Source organism: Rattus rattus, chromosome 2, assembly GCF_011064425.1.
Source record: "Rattus rattus isolate New Zealand chromosome 2, Rrattus_CSIRO_v1, whole genome shotgun sequence".
Lineage (NCBI taxonomy): Eukaryota > Metazoa > Chordata > Mammalia > Rodentia > Muridae > Rattus > Rattus rattus.
Window position 1 is genome coordinate 1,180,684 of NC_046155.1, and position 19,127 is coordinate 1,199,810.

General features: G+C 56.9%; 1 protein-coding gene across 16 annotated transcripts in view; it reads right to left on the reverse strand.

The window, feature by feature from the left end:
• Nrxn2 (neurexin 2) overlaps positions 1-19,127 on the reverse strand; it is a 115,148-nt gene that overhangs the window by 31,501 nt on the left and 64,520 nt on the right. For 7 of the 16 annotated variants that reach the window (XM_032891026.1, XM_032891025.1, XM_032891022.1 and 4 more), the window contains 6 exons: positions 12,969-12,995; positions 11,502-11,630; positions 10,790-11,171; positions 10,015-10,205; positions 8,704-8,877; positions 8,229-8,348 (listed from right to left, as the gene is read on the reverse strand). In XM_032891026.1, coding sequence (XP_032746917.1) covers positions 8,229-8,348; positions 8,704-8,877; positions 10,015-10,205; positions 10,790-11,171; positions 11,502-11,630; positions 12,969-12,995 — 1,023 coding nt within the window. Of the gene's footprint in view, positions 1-3,279; positions 4,007-8,228; positions 8,349-8,703; positions 8,878-10,014; positions 10,206-10,789; positions 11,172-11,501; positions 11,631-12,968; positions 12,996-19,127 lie in introns of those variants that run through there. The other 9 variants (XM_032891034.1, XM_032891035.1, XM_032891027.1 and 6 more) reach the window with 3 other exon arrangements.

Consider the following 19,127-nt stretch of genomic DNA (forward strand, 5'->3'; position numbering starts at 1 on the left):
TCCAACACAGTCCCTTCAATGCCTCCTAGACTCAGAAATCCACAGAGCCATAAAACACTAGATGCGATCATATAGTCAACACACACGTGCGTGCACACACACACACACACACACACACACACACACACACACACACCTACATTCTAGAAAGAAAACAACTAACCATTAGCAATGTTTCAGGAACCCAGACTCACAGCATTTATTCCACTTAAGAACTACCCATGCAGTCATGCCCCAGGACTAAAAGTACACGTGTGGCAGCTGTCTGCCAGTGCCCCAGGAGCATGAGAAGCTAGCACGAACGCCTCCTGGAAGTTCTAGAGTGGTCAGGCCTCTACATAATCCAGAAAAGCCTGGGTCGTAGGTGCTGCCTGTTATCAACAAATCCTCCCGGAAGGATCACCACAACCAGGGGGTGGGACTTCTGCACAGGCCCAGACACCTAAACTCAACTCTCTCTTCATCTAACTCCTCGACTCTTAGCTTCATCCTGGCCATACACCATTCAGCCAGGAATCTAAGTTATCTACCCATCCCCAGAACCAACTGACACGATAGCCCCTTCTGCGGGAAGCCACCGACTCAGAGCTGAGTGGAGAGTCAGCCTGCTTTACTGGCAGAACTAGAAAGGAACCAAGAGCTCATCAAAGCTCCATAAACCGGGACTGAGATGAAGGGATCCAGGCCCAGAAAGGTGTCATCTGCTCCATACATTTTAGGTCCCAGATGTGCTGGTCACCCCATACCCTACAGTGACATCAGGTACAGAAATGTCAGTGGCAGGTGGGTAGGGACATTATGTAATGGGAGGGCTTGGGGGCTGGGAGGGAAGGTGGGGAAGCAGTAAGGAAGGAGGGAGGGAGGGAAGGAGACTCAGTAGAGAAGCAGGTGTCCATGAAGAGAGCTGTCCTCACACTGGGGAGCCGTGGAGCAGTAGGAGAGCTGGCTGGCCTCCAGCCCAGGGAAGAGCCCCAAGGGAAGGCAGTTCTCTCATCTCCCCCATAGCTGAGGTGAGCAGAGACGGGTTCAGTCATGACAAATTGCTTTCTCCTCTTCTAGCTTTCCTTAGCCGCTTCCTTCCTCCCTGGACCCTTCTTAGCCTACCCACCCCTTCATCAGTGTCCCAGGCCGCTTCCCTCTCATCCTTCTAGCCTGAGAAGAAACCCGAGGCAATGCTTATGATAGCATTCTCTTGACCGTGTCCCCGGAGCATCAGGGGCTGTGACAAGAACCTTCCGGGAGACCTAAAACTGTAGAGAAATAACACATCCTGCACAGTCCAGGAAAGCCTGTTCGCTCCCTCTGCCCGACTCCTGCCCCTTGCCAGCTCCTGGGCCCTCCCCTGCACCTGCCCATTATCCTGGAGCCAGCAGTTGTCTCTCTTGCCTTTCTCCTCCATGCCTGCCCCTCTTCTCCCCACAGCTCCCCTCCAGTGCACCTGGGCCCTTCTCCTAATACCTCTCATCATTGCCTATGCCCATGTTCTGTCTGGGTGTCTTTGGGAACAACACTGGGCCTGAGGAGAGCCAGAAGGGAACAGCACGGAGGCCCGGGTAATGAAAGGGCAAGAGAGAGCCTGAGGAGGCAGAGTTGGGATGAGAAGCATGGAGGGTGAGGATGTGGGAGAGAAGAAGCGGACAGTGCTGCCTGTGGCAGGGCAAGGGACAGTCTGAAGACACTGCTCCTGGGGAATGGGGGGAACACCGTAGTGATATGGGGGACAGGGATGGAAAGACCGGATATGACATGGGACCTGGAGCTCAGAGGGCTTCTTGCAGACACAGAGCGGTCATGGGGAAGCAGACGGGGCAGAAATGGAAGGCACTGAGGGGAAGGGATGGAGCACAGCAGTGTGGTTGTAGACAATGATGGAGGAACAGCAACGGGGCTGAGCAGGAAAGGTGAGGGCAGTCAGAAATGAGGAAGGGGAGCCCTGAGGGGGAGAATGGTCAGAGCTGAGGAGAATCAGGAGCAAATGTGAAAGAGCACGGCACCCACAGTGACCAGACAGCAGGCGATGGTGGGCTCGGAGATGGAGAGGAGGTCCCGGGCTGGGAAGCGGTGGGGAGCTGGGAATGGAGCCTGTGTCAGAGAGGTGATGAGGTCTGGAATTGGGGGCCTGACAGGAACAGGGATGGAGGTGTGTTCGGGGCTTAACTGAAGGACAGGGTGCAGAGAGATGAGAGCTGGGGTACAGGACAGGGTGGGAAGTGATGGATAGACTAAAACAAGAGCTGATGGGGTCTCTGGGATGGGAGGTGGCTGAGCCCCAAGACGGCACGAGGAGAGCCCAAGACAAAAGCAGCCAACACTGCTGTGGGCTGAATCCACCAAGAGGGCAGGTGTGGCAGGAAATGGGGCACCCGGCATAGATGTTGTGGGGTACAGTAACGGGAAGGGACAGGCTCATGGAGTCTGAGGGACATAGACAGGAGGTGACAGGTCCAGAACTGGGAAGAGATGGCCTCCTGAGAATCCTGGGGGGAGGGTCTCAGACATGAAGGAATGAAGGCCTGAGGTTCAGAGGGGAAGTGTAGTGATGGGGCCCGTTTAAGGAGGAAGGGCAAGGGCTTGGAGACAGAGGGTGTGAAGGACTGGGGTGTCGATGAATGGGGTGGATGGGACTGACACAGAAGAGGTGACAGGGAGCCCGTGAGCAGAGAGACTGGGCTCCGGAGGCGACATGGGGAGGGTCACCACTGGAAGCAGAGTGGAGATGGGGAAGGAAGGCGAATAGGTACCAGATGAGAGTACAAGGGGGTGCAGATGATGGGGCCCCGCAGATGGAGCGGATTGTTTGAGAGGCGGTGGAAGACCACAGAGGGAAGAGAAAAGGGAAGACTGCCAGGTAGGCAGAGGTGGAAGGAAGGTAGCACACCAGCCGCGGGAGGTGAGGGTAAGACAGGCTGAGAGATGAGCCGGCTGACCGGGGATGGAGGTGAAAGGGAAGAGGGATTCAAGGAGGGCACAGAGAAAGGGTGCAAGGACAGGTGATAGGGCCCTGGAGACACAGAGGCTAACAGCACACGGGGAGAGCTGGCACAGGTGAGGCTAGGAAGCACTTATGAAGACAGGGATGAGGGTGAGCAGGAGGAACGGAGAGATGGAGGTGAGGGTGGGGCTGGCATGATGGGAGCCGGAGATGGGAGGTGAAGGGGCTCCGCCGCAAAGCCCGGTTCCGCGAGCGCACAGTCGGGGTGCGGCCCTCGGGGCTCCCGGGGCCTGGGCGGAGCACCCAAGACCACCAAGCCAGTCCGCCGGCGTCGGGGCGCCACTTACCGTGCCCGCTGCGGGTGAGGAAGGGCATGCGGTTGATGGCGATGGGCACGGTGCCGTGCTTGCTGTGGAAGTGGTGGACGTGGTGGGTGGTGCTGAGGCTGGACGAGACCCGGGCCCCCTCAGCTGCCCCCAGCAGCAGCAGCAGCCCCAGCAGAAGCGGCAGCGGCGGCGGCGGCGGCGGTGGCGGCAGGGGGCCCGGCCAGGGCAGGGGGGGCGGCGGCACCCCTGCCCGCTCCCCGGGGGCATCTCGGCCAGGGGGCGGCCACCACAGCCCCATGGCCGGGGCGGGGACGCGGGGCTGCGCGGCCCCGCGAAGCCCCCCTCCGGCTGCGAGCTCCGAGAGGGGGGTAGGGGTGAAGCGAAGGAAAACCAGAGCCCGAGCCTCAGTCAGGAGCCAAGCAAATCAACTGGATCCCGCCGGGGAATCCGGGGTACGCTCAGCGGGAAGGCCAAGGTCCGTGGAGCCTGGATCCATCGCGGGCGGCTAGGGGTCCCCCCTCAGGCCCGAGCCGGGCCGGCGCAGAGGGCCGTCAGCGGCCAGCGGGTGGGGGCATGGTGCTGGGGAGGGGACGGTAGGGAAATCCTGCGGAAAAACCCAGCGGGGCGGGAGATGGGGTGCGCAGTAGCGACGGAGGCCCGGCTCCCCCAAAAGCGAGAGCCCCGCGGAAACGACCCGGCGCCGCTGCTGCCCGACGGAGGCCAGAGGAGGAAGGAGGGAGCGGCCGGGGGAGGGGGGCGGGAGGAGGGGGAGGGAAGCAAATCCGGGTGATGGGGGGAGAGGAGAGGAGGGGAGAGGAGAAGAGGGGAGCGGGGCCAGGCAAAGGAAGGCGCGAGCCTGCGAGATTCCGGCGGAGAGATGGAGGCAGCGGAGTGTTGCTGCAGAGGCTGAGAGGGCTAGAAGGGAGAGGGAGGGAGGGACAGAGGGAGGGAGGGAGGGAGGGAGGGACAGAGGAAAGGAAGGGAGGGGAGGGGAAACGCAGGAGAAGGGGGGGCAGGGCGGAGGGACCCGAGCGGCTCCCGATCTGCGGGCGGCGCTGGGCAGCTCCGCGGCGTGGCACCTGGCTAGCCCGCTCGGCGCTCGCCTCTCCTATGCGCGCGCCCCGCCCCTCCCCCGCGCTCGGGAGCGTGCTTTCCACCATCACCATCTCCACCACCACCATCGCCACCCCCCTCCGGGAGAAGGGGCCCTGCTGAATAATTGAACAGGACTGAGGCTGGCAAGAGAGGCCGATCTCTTCTTCTTCCTCCTCCTCCTCCCCCTCCTCCCCCTCCTCCTGTTTCTCCTCCTCCTCCCCCTCCCCTCCCCCATCTGGACGAAACCCAAAAGTGCTTGCTGGTCCAGCTCACAGAGATGTGGCCACAGCCCTCTTTAGCTGTTCCCCCTTGAAACACATGTGCACGCTGGATTGTGGACCGGTTCGGGTATGAAAACACCCACGCGTCCCTATAGGCACCAGTGTGCCCGGAGGCACACAGCTCAGACACATCTATGCATGTGTGTGATCAGATATTGGCATACCAGATGCTTGCAGAGGCACAGAAACACGAACATGTTTGATTATAGGCAATGAATGGCCAACATAAACTTCCCACGCCCTTAAAACTCAACCTCTAAGACAGTCATCCACAGTCATAGAAACGACCCATCCACAGCCCCAAAGGCACTGGAGAGTCTCTCTCTCTCTCTCTCTCTCTCTCTCTCTCTCACGCACACACACACACACACACACACACACACACACACACACACACCTCTGCCTGCCAAGGTGCTTGCCTACCCCTACTCCAGGTCCCCTTCCTTTTCTGCAGCCCGCCCTCCTCCCCTCCCCAGTTCTCCTGTCTCCTAGCCTCAGCCCCTAGCTCCCCAGGGTTCTCCAGGACAGTTGTTCAGAAGGACAAAAGCTTCCAGGTCTGATTACACCAAGCTAAAGAAACCTTTCTGTCTTAGGATGCCTCCTTCCATTGGGATCTGCTCTCCAAACTTGGGGGTGGATTAGATACTTGTTATGGCCCCAGAGATCCATGCAGATAAAATCCCTTCCCCCCCCACTTGGATGCAACCTTCACACTCACATCAACCTGCTTGGACAGGGGACAGCCAGCAATGCAGGAGGCAGAGGAGAAAAGGAGAACAGTGCAAAGAGGACCCTGAACTGAGCACAAGTAGGGCAGGTGAGTAGAAAGGGAGAGAGCCCAGAAGAGGGGCCGGGAAGGGAGACCGGATCCGACTTATTGGTTCCAGATTCCATTCTGCTGCAGAATTGTCATGGTGAGCTCACAGGTGCAGTGAGATCCAGGACAAGCCAGATGTGGGGATAGTGCCTAGAATTCCGCCACTCGACACACCAGTGCAGATAAACTATCTCAGGCTAGAGTCTAGCCTGGGATACATAGTAAGACTATGTTTGTGAGACAAAGGAAGGAAGGAAGGAAGGAAGGAAGGAAGGAAGGAAGGAAGGAGGGGAGGGAGGGAGGGAGGGAGGGAGGGAGGGAGGGAGGAAAGGAAGGAGCCAGTTCCCTCAGGACAGCCGAGATGATGGGGCAGGTCCACACACATCACAGGCTTCAAGAGTGGAGAGTGGTCCTGGAGGTGCATAGCCCCGCGAGGGAGAGGACAATGGGGCTGGGTTCCACGAGGTCCTGTGCATCTGCCCAGTCTATCCGATCCTTGGGGCCCTGGCTCTGGAGTACAGATGGACACAGCTTCAAGCAGGCAGAAAATTTATGGCCCCAGAGGGAGAGAGGGAGGAGCTGGTGGTGGTGGTGACAGGAGAGGAAGGGAAGCCGCCTAGAGGCCAATCAATATTGGTGAGTGGGAATTGGAGAGAGCTGGAGGGAGTGATGCTGGGGGGTGGGGTCGGGAGAGACACAGACAGAGGGTAAGAAAGAAGAGAGAGGGAGCATGCAAGAGATCAATAGAGACAGCAGAGATGAGAGCTGAGGACTCAGGCATGGCGAGAGGTAACAGGCTGGGAAAGGCCAGAGCTGCCTCAGACTGCAGGGTCCAGGCTCTCTGGTGTGGAAGTTCTCTTCTCTCTCATTGAAGGGTCCCCTTTTCCTTCTCCCTACTTGTCTCTTGATTGATCTTTTCTCTCCAGGTGGGCCAGAGTTGACTCTTGAGAGCTCGCCACCCCCCTCCCCCGAACCCTCAAAGCTCCCATGACACAGATGGGAAAACAGAGGCAGAAGGAAAAAGCTGTCCTGAAGGTCAGATCTCCTCTTCCTAGGCTTTCTCCATCCAGGCAGCTCTGAACGCCCTCACAGGGCCGAATCTGCCCAGCTCCCTCATCCCATCCTCCCCCCTCTTTCCACACACTCAGCTGCCGTGCTGGTCTCTGTCTGACAGTGTGCAGGGCTTTCTGCTTGGAGTGTACTGGGCTCCAAGAAGGAGCCGGCATGAAAAACCAGACAGAGGAGAGGCCCCGGGAGAAAAGAGAACCTGACAGACAGCCCACCCAGTCTCTCCCCTGCCCTAACAGTAGGGTAGACCTCAGAGCAGCTCCAGCCAGCCTCAGAACAGCACTGAGCCCTGAGGGGACTCCAGGTGTCACCCAACTTTTCTTTGGTTTCATAGCTTTGCTCAGACTACGCCAGTAGATACACAGACCAATGTGTGTGAGGAATGACCACACTCCCAGTGGAGGGCTGGGCTCCCCAGCCCTGGTGTCTCTCCTGTCTCCCAGCCAAGAACCTAGAGAACTTTCTCTTCCCACCCCTGCCCTAAAGTAGACTGAGTCCCCAGACACACACCCTGCCTCCAGCTCCAGACCCTTTCTGAAGCCTGTGTTCTCCGTGTAGGAGCACGGCAGGGCATGGACAGCCATACTTGGGCCAGATTCTCTATATCCTGAGCAAGACAAGCCCAGCATGGGCATCACCACCATTCCCAGAAAGCCATGTGCAGCAGGACATCCCAACAGCCGAGACACACCCCCCCCCCCAGTTCTGGCAGAGTTCCGTCACTGAGGTTCGGTGAAGGATCCTATGGGAAGGTTTTGCTGGTGGCACCCAACCATCAGTGGGAAGGGTTACAGAGAACAGGTTTGTGCCAACTGGAGCCAAGTAGAACGAACACACAATAGGCTGAGGTGGTGCTGAGCTGGCTGGAAGGTTTAGGTTGGCACATAGAACAGCAGGTTGGATGAAACTCCCGGGGGACAGAGCTGGGAGGGCTGGCCACACCTGAGAACCAGGAAAGTGCAGAGAGTGCTGGACATTTTATCAAAGGAAAAATCAACAGCCACCCAGGAGTCCCATCCCCTGGTCTGACTCGGGACTCCTGTCCAACGGTGCAGAGGCAGCGGCAGACAGTGGTACCTAGGCCTGCTGTAACCACCCACAGGTACCTACCTACAGGGCTGTTGGCTCACGTTCACTTTGTGTTTGAAGAGCAGAGAAGGCTTATGTGTGTCCAGGGGTGTGTCTTCTCTGTATGTCACCCACCCTGGCCCCAATCATCAGAGAGAAAGGCCAAAGCCTCCACACCCCCACCATACCCCCATGGCTGACCCAGCTGTCCTCCCTCTGCCAAGCTGTAACCAGCCGATGGCCACCAACCTCTGGGGACTAGAAGATGCTGTCAAGGCTGTTATCTCAGGGCAGGGGCCTCAACAATATGCAAGCTGGCAAGTGAGGACGCTGGGGACTGACCTTGTGGCTTGAGGGGGCAGCCTGCAGCTGGGACTCTTGGGGAGAGAGAGGGGGGAACAGCAGGACCTGTGTCTAGGGAGATCAGATGGCCGGCCAGCTCAGGACCTGGAGAGGGCACCTGCCCATAGATGGCTCCAGAGCTGGGCAGCAATGGGGGGTAGCAACCACTAGCCTCCCCGGCCTCTGTGCAGATGGCACAGAAGGAAGTAGAAGGAAGTACAATCCCTCTTCCTTCCTGCCCAGGCACTTCCTGTGACGGAGGATAGGGTGGGAGCACCCAGAGCCCTGCTGGCACTCACGGTCATTGCAGACAGGGCCTCCATAGGAAGTCATGGTGCAGTCACAGGTAAAGCCGTCCCACTGCTGCAGGCAGACGCCCTGGTTGGCACAGGACTCTTCGGTGCAGGTGGTACTGGGGCCTAGAAAGAGTAGGAAGGAGAAATGGCCCAGGCTTAGCCAAGGGCCCAGGGGCTGCCGAAGTTCCCCAGCCGGCCAGAGGCTCTGCCCTTGATCCATCAGACTAGAGGGCCAGATAGAAACCAGGGTGATGGGAAGAGACAGGAGCAGGGTGGGGGTGTTGGGGAAGTGGGGGACGGCACTCAAGACCATTCGGATTCTGACTAGTAGTCAGGAGGGGAGGCATCAGGGAGAGTATGTGGTTCGTCCCTTGCCTGTCCCCCCTTGTCCCAGAGCTCTTGGGTCAGGCTCCTGCGAGACCTGAGAAGGAGGTCCCCTTGTCAGCCTCAGGGCCCCACCTAACTGCCCTACACTCACCATCACAGCCCCTCTCCACCTGCCCGATTCGGTGCAGGGCGTCCGCGATGAGGTCTGGGAGGCGCCCGTTGAGGTCCACAGAAGCCAGGCAGCCCTGAAAGCCATCCCGCGAGGCCACCAGCTTCGGCAGGTTGCTGAACATGCTCTTGCTCAGGCCACCGATGTACAACTCCCCTGAAAAGGCAGCGGTGTCAACACCCTGTCATGCCTGTCCCTACCTCCACCCCAGGATGCTGACATCTGGGTCCTCCCAGACACCTGAAAGGCTCGTGGTATCCCTAACAGACACAGCGAACCTCAGATTCCCCACCGACACCACCTCTCCCCTTCCCTTCCCTTCGCCATCTGTCTGCTCCCCTCCCTCGGAAGCCAGATGCCTGGGATAGTGGGGGCGGGGGGCAGCTGGAGGGACCCGCTCCATGTTCTCTCCTACACGTTTGATTCCAGTTCCGGCCTGTAATCAGGGCCTTTCATGGGTGCAAACTCTACATCCTTTCCACCCCCGCTGCCTCCTTCCCAGAGACTGTCTCCCAGAACTGCAGGCCTTTTCTCACTCAGCAGCCTTCTCTCCTCTAATGTCCTCCTGACAATCGGGGCTCTCGGAGGAGGTCTTCCTCAGAGATGTCTAATCTCCCACCTGGCCTGGAGTTCTGCACAGATATCTAGCGGAGTTTCGGCGGCCCTGGACAGCCTAGCTGAAGCCTAGTCCCTGGGTCCGCTGCCACTGCTGATTCTCTATAACACATCGCCCTCTCCTGGGAACAAGGAGAATTTGCAGCACTGGCAACCAAGCTACTGTGTCTGGGGACTCAGGAGGTGAATCCATGGGTCTCTGAAGATCTTCCCCAAGTTTTGACAGTTTGGGTTACATGGACACACGTGGAGCTAAGGGATGCTACAGGCATGTGTGTGCAAGGAGGTCTCATGGACCCCAGACGGCTCTGAGACAGCTGCAAACCGACATCTCCTGTTTCAGTCCACTATCTCCTCCCCCTCCCCACTCCTGTTACTCTTTTTCTTCCTCTTCCTCTCAGTCACCTGCTCTGGGGACTGGCAATGACAAACTCAGTGACTTCTGTAGAGACATTGGAGAAGGTGGGACCCCGATGGGAAATAGCTTGACCAGTGCTCCATTCAAGGTGGCCTCACAGGAGAGCCGAGTAAAACACAGCCACAGAGGAGGACATCAGCCAGACACCATGGAGAACAGGAAAGGGGTGGGGGAGAGAAGCCTTGACCCCCTGACGGGGATTTATCTCACTGGAGCAGGGGGCCTGGGGTAAGGCTGGCCTTCAGAGGTTCCAGCCCCACCTTTGAGATCCAGATTTCGGGCACCGTTGGAATGCTGCGTGACCGTGCGGGAGTCAATCTTCAGCGTGTGCACGTTGCCTGGGTCCCTGGACACCACCACGTTGTGCCACTGGTTGTCATTAACTGGTTTGTCTGAGTTTCCCTTCATCAAGGACGGGCCATTTCCCAGGTCAAACACGTAGTGGATGTACCTGCCCCACGGTAGGGAGGAAACACCAGATCAGATGGGCACCGCTGGGAGAATGCCAGCTGTTCTACTGTTCACTACTGTTCTACTGCTGGCAGAAAAACTAGGGACCTGGGAAGGGGGGGGTGGACAAGGGATCCCGTGGGAAGGAAACAAAAAATGGCATTGGGAGGTTGTGGCATGAAGTCTTGTCCCAGGGAGGTCACAGAAGCACTTGCTCTTGGGCCCCAAAAGAGGACATGACAGAAGTGGGAGTTTTAGTTACAGTAGGGGTCCCATAGAGGCAGAGTCTGGGCTACTCGAGGGTACAATCCCCCAGGACAAGAGAAAGACTGGCTTACTTCTGCCATCAAGACCAACAGTGACCAGAGGAGGGATGTGACTGGGAACCCTGGCAAGGAAGTGGCTGAGGAGGCAGCAGCCTGGAAGCAGGGTTCGGCTTCTCCATCTTGGCTGCAGAGGGCCCTCCTGGCTGGTGACTAAGGATGTGACTCTTGACCTGATGTCTGAGTGCTCTGAACCTTCCCAAAGGCCAGGGAAGAACTCTATCTGGGTCATCGGGGAACACCACAGTGCCCGGCCCCTCACCCCTTGACCAGCTCGATGACAATGAAGTCATTGCCGTTGCCTGAGTTGAACAGCAGAAGTCCATCAGGGGCTGTGGTCTTGAACTGGAAGAAGAGGTGCATGGAGGCATAGGCTTGGAGCGTGGCCAACGCCAGGTAGCTACTGCGACTCTTGAAGGTAACAGGATCAGCCACGATGGCGCGCAGCCCAAAGCGGGCATTAAGCTCACAGTAGGTGATGTCTCCATCTTTGCACTGGTCCATGTAGGGTTGACCATTGAACACCAGCCCGCTCAGGTGGCCGATGAAGTTGGAGGGCACCACAGAGATAAACCGCCGCTCTGTCATGATGCCTGTCTCGATGTTGTGGAACTCCAGCCGCGTGTGGGCTCCTGCCATCTGTCCTGCTCAGGACAGAAGACCAACGTGAGGGAGGGGGATAGTGCACAAAACACAGGGTCACCTCTGGGACAGGGCCTCGTCTTCCCAGAAAAATCACCGCTTCAAACAAGGCCACAGGAAGGGATCTTACAGACGTCCTGGGCCAATGCTACCATCCCACCACTCTGGGGAAACCTGCAGGCATCAGTGGAGGCCCAACAGGCTTCCAGGAAGATGCTGCCTGTGAGGAGCTGAAATGCTCCCTAACGTCTCTGGAAATAACATCCCAGGCAGAGGTTACCGAACACAGCTCTCTAGAAATACGTCCATCATCTTGGGTCCAGGCCACCTACCCTCCACAGTCACGTTGTCCACAGACAGCTGCAGGCTCTTGCCACGCCGTACCACCCTCACCGTGTGCCACTCATTGTCGTTGAGCTTGTGCCCCGCAAAGAGGGTCTCGGGGCCTTTACCTGCAGCACCAAGGGGGGAGTGAGCACAGCGCGACCCACGGCCACAGGCGGCGTGAGGCAGCGCCCCAGGCAGGGGGCAGCCCGCCTGCACACGTACACACTCAACTTCCAGCACACGCCTCACCTCGAAGCATACACCAGTGAGGATGGCCCTCGCCTCGCACCTGGAGTGCATGCAGTGAAATCCTTTACCCCACTCAGTTCTGCCACACACTGTGTGGGACTGCAGAGGACATCATTGGTCATGGAATGGTGGCCACGAACGCAGACGCACCTTCCCCTGCTCTCCCCAAGGACCTACAGTGTGATGCTAGCAGCTGAATTCTCAGGCCTAACACTCAAAACACTACACACCCCAAAGGAAGGGCACCCACAGCTCCACCTTCCCCGTGTACAAGCCAGCTTGGACCCACTGTGACCTTCCGGTATATTCCTGTTTAACTCTACACCCTGGAACTGCTATCCCTACACAGCGCTCAAAGAGCCTGTGTGGGCAGACATGTTCTGTCTCTTGGAATCCGTGACCATTTATTGACAGTTGATTGACGTATGGTTGTCGACAAACACATCTGTCGGGTGTTGCTGGGTTTTGCAGCACCTCTGGGCTACCCCTGGGTCCCTTACGCTGTCTGCCTGAGGTTCGGGGTGCTGGCCTTAAAGGGCCTCAGGTGTGCGCACACGCTGTGACACAACTATGTAAAAGAAGTGACCCAGAGCACACAAACTTTCTACTGTGCCTTCCATGTTCACATCCCCGTTTAGGTGATCTGACTGCGAGGCACGCCTTGCAGAAACTGTGGCTGAGCGCCTAGCTCAGTGACAGAGAGACCTGTCTAATTCCTTCCCTTCTAATTCCTGCTTACTGCCCTCACTGACAACCGAGCTTGGCAGGAACTCTGCAGACTCAGGCATTACTACTTAGACTTGGAGGCTCTGAGAACGCCCCTACCCCCTCCTACCCAAATCGTCTTTCCCATGTACTTCGCCTGCCCCCTTGTGGCCACTGGTGGAGATGCAGCACTAAGTCTCCAGATTTTGTGTTCTTGCAGCAGGTGCAGCCTGCTCCAGATTTCTTCCTCCTGCTACTGTCCTGCCCTCCCTTTCCCAGAATCCATGAGTATCCTTACCAAATACCTCTTCCTGGTTCTGCTTCGTTTTGTCCATCCTGCCCTCCACAAGTCCCCATCCTACCACTATATACCTGTTCCCCTCCCCGCAGGCCTCGCCAATTCACAAGCCAATAATGAAATTATGCCTCCCCCTCCCTCCACCCCTTTTCCCCTAAACCCCAATGTCCAGCCTCCCAGACCTCTCGGGTCTCTGCAGAAGAAGAGGCAAGCCACTTACTGGGTGCGCAGCCGACGCGCAGGCAGTCTGGGGGGGCCATGGGGTGGGCAGAGGGGAAGGGAGAAAAAAAGGCAAAAACAAGGTTTTGTGTGTATTTTTTTTACATCCTTCACAGGGAGGGGTATCTGCAGGCAGGGATTCCCCCTAGGGCCACTTTCTGGGGACCACGCGTGCCCAGGTGCCCTCTCCCCTTCCTCGGTTGGACCCTCATCCTTCATGCCCTCAAGAGGGCTCCAACCCTCCCTAGAGCCAAGAGGCTGGGCAGTCAGGTGGTGGGAAGAGGGCTGTGTTCCCCTTTTGGAGGGGCCCAGGCCTCTCAATGTCTAAGGGAGACGGGCACCTTGGCAATCTCAGCCGTACAGGGGAGACAGGGGATGAGGGCTTGACCGACCCCACATCTACCCAATCACTGGGAGGGAGATGGGTAAGGAAGGCCAGGGTCCCTGCATCCCCTGCTCTGGGACGACACCCTGCTTAGAGCTCAGGTGTGACAGTCACTCCTCAAGCTCTGAGCTCAAAAGAGGGGTCTGCCCCAGGGCCCCCTTCCTAAGGCCATAAACCTCCCAAAGCCCCAGAGGCCAGCACCACCTGAACAGAAACCTTCCTTCTACCTGTCCCTGCCCTGGGGGGCACCGAGCTGCTACGAGGAGTCAAAAAACTCCTCCACCCTGAAGGACTAGTATTCTGTTAATTTTTCTAAGAAGGAGCCAAGGCCTCGGATAGGGACACCAAAATATGCAGAATGTGACTTCTAGGCACAATGCAAGTCACTGATAAATAAAGACCCCTCCCCCAATCCTGCCCTGAGCTTGGCATTGCTGTCCCCCAATTTCAAAGCTGGAAAGGTTTCTCATGGTTAGAAAACCCGTGCCTACACAGAGCCAACACCCCAGGCCAGTAGGAGCCTCTGATCAGCCCTTGGTGGTAGGAGTCTGCTCTTTCAAGGAGATAGAACCTTGGGTCATTTGACATTTGAAATGCCCTTAGGGTGCCATACTCCTTCATTAACCCAAAACCCTGGCTGGGGGACTGACTGCCTGGGGCTGGGGAGTGGAGGTATGAGTGTAGGTGCTGGGTCCTTGCCTCAGTCCTATACATACTCACTGAGTGACTTCAGACAGACTTCTCTGAGCCTGGGCATCTCTTCCTCACTGCTGAGAGACTAGAGTTTACAGATGTGCCCTGGTCTGGCCCTGGCCTGTCAGAGAGCAGATAGCCTCTAACCCTGGACTCCTGTGGGTTCTTCACACAAGTTCTGCCCAGTGCCCCATGGCCCAGGATGCACCTGGCATCCCTCGGGCCTTGGAAGGTTCCTGCAATGGTGGTAAACAAACACCCACTGTGGCTCTGAGGGGCATGGGCCCTGGGGCAGTACAGCTGAGCTCCACACGCGTTGTCAACCACAGCAGAGTGGGAGGAGCAGCAGGGACCCTGAGCCACAGCCTGGGCACCCAAGGAGCAGTGGAAAGTCGAAGGACAGGCAGAGGAAGTAAGGGGTCACAGAGAGGGGAAGGAGCCTGAGAAAGGGCAGAGAAGAAAGAGGAAGAACCAGGAACAGAGGAAGGAGGCTGGTGAGGGTGAGGGGGAAGGGTGCCAGGCCCTGGAGTCAGGTCCCAGAGGCTCTCTCCAAGCCAGCAGAGTCTTCACCAATGAAGGGTCCAAAAAAGAAAAAAGGGGCTGGAAGTGCAGGTCAGTCTCCTGTAAGGGAACAGAGCCAAGTGAAGAGCTCGACTTTCCTGTCCCGAGGAGAAGATATACAAGGTGTGTTGGGTGTCCATCTGTCCAGAGAAGAGGTGACAATTCCAGCCTACCCTGCAGCGATGTCCCTCAAGGGCCTCCTTCAAGATGGGTATCCAGGGAACAGGGCCCTCCCCAAGGAAAGCAGGGATAGAGCCGGCTGGAGAAAGCCACCCTTCCATTACATATTCCCCAAAATGCTGTTCAGAGCGTGATAATCAGTACCCCAGTAGCCAGTAGCCAGTGCCTCAAGAGCTGAGAATGGGTGAGCATGCTATGCTAGACATAAAGATTGGGCTGATGGTGGAGCATGGGGAAGGGAGGGAGGAGGGAGAGGAAGGAGGGGAGGGAGGTAGGGGAAGGGAAGGGAAAGGGAGGGGGAGGGGAGGGGAGCAGGGAGAGGGGGAGGGAGAGGGAGGGGAGGAGAGGGGGAGGGGAAAGAGGAAGAGGGTAAGGGAGGGAAGAAGAGAAGAAGGGGGCAGGGAGAGGAGGAGAGAGGATGGGATGGGATGGAGGGGAAGCACTCCACATAGAGAAAAATGAAGGGAAAGGCTGTTGTTCCTGGTTTGGTCCAACTCACTTCCAGGGCTGGGGGTGGGGTGAAGACCTAGAGCTTCCATTCAAGGACCCTCAAAACACACAGCCACATCTCTCAAGAGGCATCGGCACAGAGCGCTTGTCCATACCATGTTCACTCAGGCTCCCAGCCTATAGAGAGTCACTGTCCAGCCCCTGGTGGGAAGGCAGTGAGCTCTCGAGGCCCCAGGAGCTAAAAGGGTTCTGAGATGCCATGTGTATTCCTGTGACTTAAAACATGAGAAAGGCCCACGAGGGCAAAGCCAGTGAGAACTTAGGAGCAAAGGGAACTTTGAGAAGGGCCCGAGGACACTAAGGGAGAACAGCCCAAGGACAAGAACGTCCATCTCAGAGGTGAGCATCTCTGGACCCCAGCAGCTTCTGAACGGAAAGCAGGAAATCGACATGGGTCAGGGCTGAAGGAGGGGACACCCTGTGGCTCAGACTATGCCCTTCATGGAGATATCATGGCACTTTCTGGGGAGAGGCCAGACCCAGGGTAGGTGGCAAGGAACAGGCCACCCTGCAACAGGGCCAAGAATCCAGGGGGCGCTAGAGGCAGAGACCAGCTCCCTTGCCTGGGACTCATGGCTTGCTCAGAGGTGGAGCTGCTGGGGGAGGCGGCTCTCCACTCCTCCGGATCCTCTGTCTGCAAAGAGCCTTTCCCGCCCTCTCGTTTTTTTGGCTGTTGTTTTTTGTTTGTTTGTCTTGTTGTGTTCTGTTGAGACAGAGTTTCTCCGTGTAGCTTTGGCTCTCATAAACTCCCTCTGTAGATCAGGCTGACCTTGAACTCACCGAGATCTGCCTCCCGCGTACTGGGATTCAAGGCTTGGGCCACTGCCACCACCACCCAGCTGGCCCTCTCGTAAGTAACAGGTTTCCCATCTCAGGAGACCATTCCAGAAGGCCCATTCTACCAGGGCCTTCTCTGGTACCTCTGCTGCTCCTTCAGGCCCAGCTCTGAGTTTTCTTTCCTGGGAGCCTGCTGAACTGGGTGGCTACTTGTTGAACCTCTGGCCTCACTGCTTATAGACACAGGTCACAAGTCAGAGACAAATCTCTAGTTCCTTAGCATTGAGTCCAGCCCAGTACTTACGGCCTTCATGTGGCTGCCTGTCTGGAGCCTGAGAGGCCCTGAGTGGTTCATGGGATGAGGAACAGAGTGGGAACTCTGATGTTGGCCTGTCTGGAACCTGATGATGCTCTGTGGAAGCGAGCCCTGCAGCCAGCTCCCTCCCCCTCTCCCAGTGCCTGCCACACTGGAGTGTATGTGGATGCTGCACTGAGGTCAGCCTCAGTGTCTCGCTGTGATCACCAATTAGGCTATGCTAGCTGGCCAGTAAGCCTGGAGGTCTTCCTGTCTTTGCTTCCCAAGCTGGAATCCAGGTCTTTATGCTTGCAAGACATTTTACCAGCTAAGCTGATTCCTCGGGCCCTTGGGTGAAGATTCTTAGCCCCATTTTAAACGGGGTTGGGGGTGAGGAGCAGGCTTAGAGAAGGGAATTAACTTACCAAGTCATAAAAACTACCAGGGTCAGACCCTGAGTCTTCTGGCCCCAAGCCCAGAGCTCTTCCCACCTCAGCTCCAGGCTGGACGGCTGGGCAGAGACAGCTTGTGTCTCCAGGGCCTACATAGAGGCAGTAAACCTCCAGTTCAGTGGTTCTCAACCTGAGGGTCGTGACCCCCTCAGGATTGAATGACCCTTTCACGGGAGTCGCCTAAGGCCATAGGGAAACAGGTATCTACATTATAAACCCAAAGTAGCAAAAATACAAAAGTAGCAACAAAAATATTTTTACGGTTGGGGGTCCCCACATGAGGAATTAACTGTATTAAAGGGTCTCAGCGTTAAGAAGGTTGAGGACCACTGCTCTAGTTGCTTAGCCGCAAGTCCAGTCCAACCTCCATGCTGCTGCCTATCTGGAACACGGCAGGCCCTGGGTGGTTCACGGGATGGGGGATAAGGACTTTTGGGATGAACTGGTAATGCTACGTGGAAGCAACCTCCTGAACCGGGCTCCAGCTTGGGTCCCTCTCCCAGGCTAAAGTGCCATCCTGCGTGTATTTGGTGTATTTGGTGCCTACACACCTCTGTGCGCTCACGTCAGGTGGACTCTGCAGACAGCTGTGTCTGCACCAAGTGTCTGCTCTCGGCTTGGTCAGTGAGAGAGAGAGATTAGCTCTCAGAGCCCAGGTCTCTGCAGATGGGGGAGGGGCACAGCCAGGGGGGTAGGGCAGAGGTTGTTGCTGGCTGTCATCAGTCTGAGATATCAAAACTAGATCTCTCTGGATCGTGTTCTGACTTCTGAGATTCGTGAGACACAGACAGAAAGGCAAGCCTGGAAGAAGAAGGCCAAATCCTGAGAGTTATGTCCCCAGGGTCCACTAGGTAAGTTTTCCTGGCCAAGAATGCCATCTCTTGTCTAAAGAAACTCCGGCTTCTTCCCACAGGATTGAGAACAGTCCAGAGAGGTCAGAAACATGTCTTCTCTGAGGATCAAAAGCTCCAGGCTTCTCCTGCTCTGTCCCACAAAACAGAGTAGAGCCTAGTGCTTAGCCATGGGAGGTCAAGCTTATACCCAGCAAAAGGAGGGGACCTTGTGCTGTGGGCCCAGCCTAAAGACTGGGAACGCCACGATGACACATGAGGCTCTGGGCAGGACCTTCTTTCTAGGACAGTGTCAGGGGCATAGTTGAGGTGGGAGGACAATGTCTGTTGTGTCCCCTGGCTAAGTTGTCATCTGCCGCCCATTCAGTGAGCTGTGACTGAGGGTCAGGGCAGAGCTGGAGGAACAGCAAATCATCTCGAGGCCCTGTCACCCATTCTTCTCCCAGCTCCTGCCTCTCAGCAAATTCCCAACCAAAGAGCACAAAGGCCAGGAGGACAATGGATGGAGCACAAGTATCTAGACAAGGTCCCTGGAGTCCACGATCTACCCCAGAAATGCTCTGGAGATCAAGGTTAGGAGAGTCCAGGTCCACGTTTAAAAGCTCAAAGCTCTGTTCTGGGGAGCACTCCTCTCCTGTGACCAGAACACACAGTGCTCTGCTTAGACTCTGGGGCTTGAAGGCTTCTATGGGACAGGCCTTGGCTGGGGCACTTTCATGACATGCGGTGGACAGATGCATCAGCAGCCTGAACACTGTAGGGCCTCTATATTCGGGGTGTCCTGCACTGCAGTCTGTGGGGAACCCTCCTGGCTCTGGTTCCTGACCTGGCCCTCATAACAAGTCCCTTTGAAACCAGACAAATGAGTAACTTTTGCTCTCAAAAACCCATGGCCCGCAATAACCTAAGAGGATAACATGAGAGTGTTATCCCCGTGCCCCTGGAGATGTGCAGGCAAGGCCTGTTCTTGCCCATGGGCAGCAACAGAGACAGTGAGTAGACTGACGGAGAGGCCAGCAGCCTGACAACCCCACCCAAAACTCTGAACGTTACAGCCCGTGGCCTGGGTTTGGCACAGGCACCTCCCCCAGCCATTCCTAGCTTTGTTGCGTTGGCCAAACCAACATAAAAATTTCATAACTGGGCCAAGAGTGGTGGTTCACACCTTTAATCTTACTTAGCATTCAGGAGGCAGGGCGGGTGGATCTCTGTGAGTTCAAAGCCAGCCTGGTCTACATAGTGAGACTCGGTCTCCAGAAAAAAAGTTTCATAGTCTGCAAGACAAGGGGAGCAATGCCTGCTTGGTGAGCTGGTCTCCTCCCAGAACAGCCATGGGTCTCCCTCCTATGGGGCTCAGCCAAGCACACGAGATGCTAGACAAGTGTGGGGTAGTTCTCGTGTCCATAGTACACCCAGGAACCTGTACTCAGCACCTCAGAGACAGCCCTAATCTAAG